The sequence below is a fragment of the Nanorana parkeri genome, unplaced genomic scaffold (assembly GCF_000935625.1).
Source record: "Nanorana parkeri isolate BGI_ZX_2015 unplaced genomic scaffold, ASM93562v1 scaffold302, whole genome shotgun sequence".
NCBI classification, from domain to species: Eukaryota; Metazoa; Chordata; class Amphibia; order Anura; family Dicroglossidae; genus Nanorana; species Nanorana parkeri.
Genome location: NW_017306570.1, coordinates 664,871 through 672,296, shown reverse-complemented (window position 1 = coordinate 672,296; position 7,426 = coordinate 664,871). Strand labels below are relative to the sequence as shown.

Here is a 7,426-nt window from a genome sequence, read left to right as displayed (position 1 = left end):
TACATCTTACACTACATTACACACATATTCTTCATGTGCTTGTTTGAACAAACTGTTTATAAATAATTTATTAACCCCATGAGTAAACACAGCCTGGGAGTTACCTATTTTTTTTAAATTTGTGGGACATTTAGTCACGATTAACATGGGAGATTTTTTTTTTTAACTTTTTTCTTTTTGTTCAGCTTATTTCTTAATAACATTCGGTTTCTTCTACTTTTGGCTATATAGTGTGTTAAGTGAATCAATATACAACAATTGCTCCTTGTTCTTTCTCAAAGCCATTTTCTGTTTATTATAAGTGGCCACAAGCATTTAACCTCACTGCATAACCTTTGCTCTCCAGTGACACGTTTTAATTTAAGGGAAATAATTTAGCCCTTGAAACAGAAGTGAGTTTGGAGATGGAAACAGAAGGGAGGAAAAATATAATGGTTTTTATTTTATTTTGTATTTTATAAATGCATTTAAATAAAATCTAACAGTCATCAGTAGACTATAGCTTGGAAAGGTGTCTAAGTGATGCCAACGTCTACCTACTGGAACATTCCTTTCTCATTTCTTTTGAATATTCTGCTTTATAGAATAGTCAAAGTCGGTTTCACTATATGTCATAGCGATGTGTGTTCTGCATCTGAGCAACATGGTAACGTGTGTTCGGGGAAGGAAGAGCTTTAGTAATGAAGGGGTTAAGTCCATTATGTTTTTTTTTCCTCCTTTCCTTAAAATTCCTAGGGCCTCTGCAAATGCCTTCATTTGACATTTGCTCTGCAGGAACATGTAACTTAAAACCACACAGGTGTTAATCGAGCTGGATGTAAATGGATACAAGTTGCCCTGAATGTGTACTATCACATATTTTTTTTGCTTTATTTTTAAATGCTTTTTTTTTTTTTCAACATCTTGATTGACTTCTCATTTGGCAAAAGCCTGAGATACATTTAAATAATGATCATGATTGCTCACTTCATACGTCTTTGTTTTAGACCATTTTCAAGCAGCTGACCTGGCTTTTCCTATTATAAACTTCAAAAATGTTTCAAGTGCTGTTTTTGATAATACGGTAGCTGTTAACTGTCTTTAATATGTCTGCAAAATAATCTGTGTAGATACATGAAAAAGAAGGGAATGCTATCCTTTTTTTAGCTAGATAATAGCTGGTACTGTAGTTCTTTTAAATGTAAAATAGTCATCTATGAAGGATTTGTATACAATAGACTTCATGTATTTTAATAAATGATTTAGATGAGTTGATTTGCATTGATAAAGGGCAGACACAGATAATTCTCCAAGTGAACATTTCAAAGAGCCTGCGCTGATCCTTATGTCATACTGTATGGTGAAGGCTAAACTTTTTGTCGTAATTAGCCATCTTACCCCATGGGCAATTAAAGTATGTCTAAATTTCAATAGCGGCAGGGCATACTCTGTGACAAATTATAGTCATTAGCCAAAATGCTGTTAAATGTAATTTAAATTGCTTTTTATTTATTGACTTTCAAGGCTAGAGTAGCTGAACATTTTTACATATTGTTTCATTTGAAAAGATAAAAAAAAAGAGGGAAAAGGTGCTCGAGTGCCTTTTAAAAAATCACCCATAAACATTATTAAATATCATTTCTTTTTTCAAGAACTGTGCCATTTTTTTTTATATAATTCAATTTTTTTTAATGTAGCTGCTTCAAAAGTGATGTGTGTATTGTTGGAGATGAAATGAAAGCTACGGAAAATGGGTTATTTTTTTTTCTCTGCCGTTAAAAATATTCATATGTATACGCTAGGAATAAGAAAAATATTTATTCTAAAATTCGGGTATGATAAATGTAATGTTAAATATCGTCATGGACTTTTATTTATAGGTTTATATAGTTGAGACAGACTCAGTATGGCCTGATGTAGCAAAATTGCAATATGCGGCATCTCTTTAAAAAGTGAATTCCTAGGTAGGATTTTACACCCCTCTGTTTTTAGTGTGCTTGCTATACCCCCAAAACTTTAAAGTGAGGAGCTAAATGCCCAAACCTTGTTAACTCTGGCAGCTGCTTTTATACACCTTTGCATTTTCAGTGAATGAAAAACATTCTACTGATGTGTGTATGTAAATTTGTACTTTTAGCTTGTTAAACTATTTGTTATTGCACATTAAGCCTGGTAATACCGATGGACTATGCGATAATCATTATTTCATGCGTCGACTCAGGAGTCCCTACCAGATGGATGGGAAGTTGTCATATATTTAATTATAACATTTAGACATGACTTTTGGTCTGTTTTTTTCTGCATGAGTGAGAGGTAACAGTTTTGCCTTGATATTTTGCTGCACTTACAATTGGATTTAAGCAAAGTCCACCAAAACGTGAAAATCTGAAATATTTGGCGTACTGTTACTGTGTATGGTATCAAATATACTACAAAGGCATGACATTCACAAATAAAACAACTGTGTTATAGCAATTATATGATAGTGTTTTCAATGTTCATAGTGCAGTTTTGGAATATTATAGTATAATATTTTAGTTATATTAGGAAACCATGCTTGTGTTAATTAATCGTTGATCGTTATCTGAAGAAGAACAGTGGTCATATTAAACCACTGCCAAAGTCCAGATCTTGTAAATGTCAAAAGTTCCTACGTGGCACATATTATATGATGGGAAATCAGCTAATAGTCATAGGAATTGATGTTCTCGCCTTCTCTTAGATCTCCACCCACTAATACGTCATATAAAGCAGGGTTCAAAATTCAATATTCTGATTCTATGCTTGCTGTATAATGCTGTATAATGAGCTGTCAAGGAGGGGTGGAGAGCAGTCAAAAATGTTCTGGTAAATGACAGTAGGTTTTTTTTTTTTTTTTCTTATAGCCACTAACCTCCTAAGATGCAGCCGTGATGTCATAGTTAAAAAAGAAATACACCAGCTAAACACACAGGGGCTGATTTGCTAATGGAGTAAATTTCCCTGCATTTGATCGCATGTTTCGAGTGAACACAGACTGGAATGAAAATTACTCCTTATTAAATTAGCCCTGTAATGGGAATTAAGAAGAAAAAGACATTGGACATTTCTCTGTTACTGTTTTTTTCCTTGTGTTTCATTTTTTTTTATGTTGTATTTTTTTATTGATGATTTTAGTTACATATTAATTACACTGGTAAAGTGTTTACAAATAGCTTGGTCTGTTTAACAAATGTTCAAAATATTTTGGCTGTACTACATTGCACAGTACAATGTTTGCACAAGGCTAAGGGGCCTTTCGTATATATGAACCATCGAATAAAATTTGGTAGAATTTCATGCTAAGAAAAGGATGTAGTGTTTACTCTGGACATAATCTGTTTCTGGTATTTATATGTTTTAGATTCATGTTCACACATTTTCTATCCATTTATCTATTGATCTATCTATTTCTCCCTCATACATACTCTTCCTTTCTCTATTATCTATCTATCTATCTATCTATCTATCTATCTATCTATCTATCTATCTATCTATCTCTCCCTTGCACATACTCTCTGTTTATCTCTCTCTCTCTCTCTCTCTCTGTCTCTCTCTCTCTCTGTCTCTCATACATACTCTTCCTTTCTCTATTATCTATCTATCTATCTATCTATCTATCTATCTATCTCTCCCTTACACATACTCTCATACTCTCCGTTTCTCTCTCTCTCTCTCTCTCTCTCTCTTTCTCTCTCTATTATCTATCTACCTACCTATCCATCTCCATTCTTGTTTTCCTTAATACAAGACATTTCCATATGTGCTTAGAAATAACTGAAATATATTCTATGATAACACTTTAGTTAAAAGTGGGACTAAATGTTTTAAATACATTTTTTAATCTTTTGTTAGCAAAAAATAAATAAATCTATGTTCTAAAAGAGGCTCAGTTAGAGTAACATCGTAAAAGCAGATATTACTAACTCATAACTCTTTAAGACAACTTTCGCAGAACAGGAAAAACGGACAAAAAAACCCCAACTATGTTTTATGCCAAGCTAATAAACCCGCATTCACTTGCAGTGTTATGTTTTATACATATATGTGCGAGCGTTGGTGTGTAAAAATCATTAACCCTCTGGAACCTGCAGCAGATTTGCCCTTACTCTGATTCCTTCGATGGCGAGAATGCAGTTTGGGGTTAGGCCGTTGTAAAGCACTCGCCCAGCATTTTATTAACTACATAATAGCTTGCGAAATCACACCTTCAACCTGTTATTTCAGTGAGACCATTTTAAAAGTGTCATTATTAGCAGGAAAAAAAATAATGTAAAAATTTAGTGAATATATTGGATATAAATATGATCCGCCAACAAATTCTGATCAAAGCGACAGCACTGAACACATACATACCTCACAGATCAAGTCATGTTCTTTATATACGTGCCATAAATTCCAAATAACAGAGTTATGGCAGAAAAGGGATTACAAGAAAGAATTTGACCTTCGTATAGTGTGAGTACCATTTATTTTTGAATCATCAATTTCCCACTCTTCCCTATAGCCTATATTGGTTTCCTGTAGTATAGAAATGACTATAATGTACTGTAAGGCAACCATTATCTACTCTATTCCAATCAATAGTGTAAATAGCCTCAGAGAGTGTTTGTATGAAGAGGTAATTAGTCTGGGATGTTGAACTACATTTTGACAAAATGTAAGATTGCTGAGTGCTTACTTTTCATACAGTTATTATGTATCTGCTTTTCTTAGAACAATAGTTGAATGTTAATGTTTAACCCATTTTTTTCCCCCTGCTGACTTAAATCCCTATATTTATATACTGCCATAATATATTCAGAAGACGTTTTAATCTCTTTAAAACTCACATAAAAAGCTAGCACATTGACTGAGAATTGTTTTTACTACAGTGCCGACCTTTTCATAGTAATAACCTGTCAGCGTTATTTCCTTATTCAAATGAACTCTGCGGATTTGCCATTATAATAACTGTGTACACAAGTAAATTCTGACCTAAAGTTAAAGCGCTGCTTAATATTTCCATCTTGCCGAAGTGCTAAAAATAATGTATGTAGGTTTTGCGTAGCTCACTTTTAGGTAATAGAAGCATAAGTCTTTCTATATGATGCACAGGCAATAATTCTAAACAGTTTTACTGGCTCTATAACAATGGGCCTGATTGATGGGAACTAGAGCGGATCTGCAGTGGGCCCAATGCTCACAATCAAGGTTTTACCTGTAATGGCAGAAAGAAAGTTGGAATCCAAAGGGTTGCCTGGAGGTGCAGCTCCACTCTTTCTTTGACTAGGTGTCAGAAAGCAATCACAGCATTAGTGCTTTGGATGTTGCCCTCACCAATGGAAAGGACTTTAGGGCTCATTGAGTAAATCAGCACAAAACGTAATCACATTGGGGTTGATTTCCTAAAGGCAAATAGGCTTTTCACTTTACAAGGGAATCTTCCTTTAACTTAGTCAATGAGATGAAGCTCTGCTGACTTCCATCATCCAATCATGTGCAAGCAAAAATACTGTTTTATTTTTTTGTTTATTTTCCTTGCACATGATAGAGTATCTTTGCAAAGTGAATTTTCACCACATTCACTAAGCTAAGGGAAAATTCCCTTGCAAAGTGAAGATTTTCTTTAGCAAAGTGAACTGCCTGTTTGCCTTTAGAAGGGACCGGTTCAGATATGGGCGATCCCAGGACCGCGTTCCTGCACGATTGCGCACAGCATTTGGCGCACACGGGCCCCATTGATTTCAATAGAGTTATATTTACACGGCAAATGCTGAAAAAAGGTACAAGTGCCCTTTTCCGGAATCGTGGCGGAAAATCTCATAATTTGACGGACGCGATTGGCAAATGAAAAATAAATGAATGGCACCTCAAGCGCGATCAGCGGTTGTGCACGGTTCCATGACCACACGGTTTCGTGCACGATCACGGATCGCCCAAGTGTGAACCGGGCCTCAGTCAACCTCAGTGGGTAAAGGCAGAATCCCAGCTGGTCAGCTGATCTATTTTACATACATTACATCAGCTCTGCAAAAGATGGATTGTGATTGGCTGCTCTGAGTGCTCTTCTTTGCATGCTTTGGTCCTTTAAAGGAATTAGGCTATTCTGAAGATATCTATGTGAATAAATACAACTTGTATTGGGGAGAGTATACAGGCTGCCGGTGCTGACCACTCCTACTGAAAATGCTTGTTGTTATGCCATCAGAGGCGTTTCTACATTAAAATGTGTCTATGGCATCCTGCCCAGTAAGTGACATCACTGGTTGCCAGGAGCTCAACCGGATACCTGTCAGAGTGAAAAAAGTCAGTTGTCTCTGGTTTGGCGAACTTTCAGCTTCAAGTGACACCCAGGTCATGTGCCATGCCCTGGATTTGCCACTGCTCACCATGATGGTGGACCAGGGACTCCAATACTTTCAGTCACTAACCTTTACCAGTATGCATGTCACGCACTCCCAGCTGTGTTCTCACCTTTGCCACTGCATACGACTCCAGGTCTGTGACTCCTAAAGTTTTGGAGCTAGTAGATCAGCATGAGAGCCAATCAGCATTTTAAGAACGAAGAAAGCAATGGCAGCCTACATATTTCTCTTCTTTCAGTATTTTACATTGCAGAAAGGTGTTGCCACCATGACAAAAGAGCAGCATTTGCTGCTTTGTGGCACAAGCAGATCTTGATGTGATTAAAAATAGCATTTGAGTTAAAAAAAATCAGGAAGACTAATAGATTCTTCCACCTTGATTTATTTCCAGATATTTTCCAGCATGCGGGGATATTTCCTTATTAATGGTACATATGTCTGGACACCCACACACTCATTTGAAATCATTTGCAGTTTGCACAAGGTCAGGTTAGGTAAAGTTTGATCAGACTGTAATTGGTCAGTATAGCTTATGTGCTAGCTCAGATATATAAAAAGGGTTTCTAGGTTTCCGAGTGGTGGTAGGTAGCTTCCTAGTTTATTACCTTTACAAACGTCCCTATTTTAGTGGCACGCTGGCATAGAATAAAATATTATTTCCATTTGTTTATATCATACACTAAGGTTTTGGTCACTCTTCTACTCTTTAGTTTCAGTGTGTTTTTTTGGATGTGCTTCTATGTGCACTGTAGTGTGTTAAACAGCAGAAATCTTTATTATGTGAGTGCACTGAAATACATTGTACACATATGTGGTTCTTATAGAAAAGGCTGTGACGTGTATGATACAACTCAGTCCAATGTCAATGGACGGTTTGTTAGCATTGTCAGTTTGGGTGCAGTGGTGTAATTTGCCTCTTTGGACTTCTGTATATTTTGTACGTGTCAAGGCATGGAATGCAGTGCTGGAAACCACACTAGTGTGAACGGACCGTGCTTGTCTCAGGTTAATGGCAACAGAGCAGACACAAAGATCTGGGGTCATAAGGAACAACATGGTTAAGGTGGATGGGGGGGTGGGGG

The 7,426-nt window shown here is 36.2% G+C and overlaps 1 protein-coding gene across 2 annotated transcripts in view; it reads left to right on the top strand.

The window, feature by feature from the left end:
- Window positions 1-7,426, top strand: part of MN1 (MN1 proto-oncogene, transcriptional regulator) — a 64,061-nt gene that overhangs the window by 5,731 nt on the left and 50,904 nt on the right. The window contains exon 2 of one of the 2 annotated variants that reach the window (XM_018557776.1): window positions 2,865-3,097. The exons of the other annotated variant lie outside the window; for it this stretch is intronic. Within the exon in view, the coding sequence (XP_018413278.1) occupies window positions 2,865-2,947 (83 nt within the window). The 3' untranslated portion in view covers window positions 2,948-3,097. Of the gene's footprint in view, window positions 1-2,864; window positions 3,098-7,426 lie in introns of those variants that run through there. 2 annotated transcript variants of the gene reach the window in all.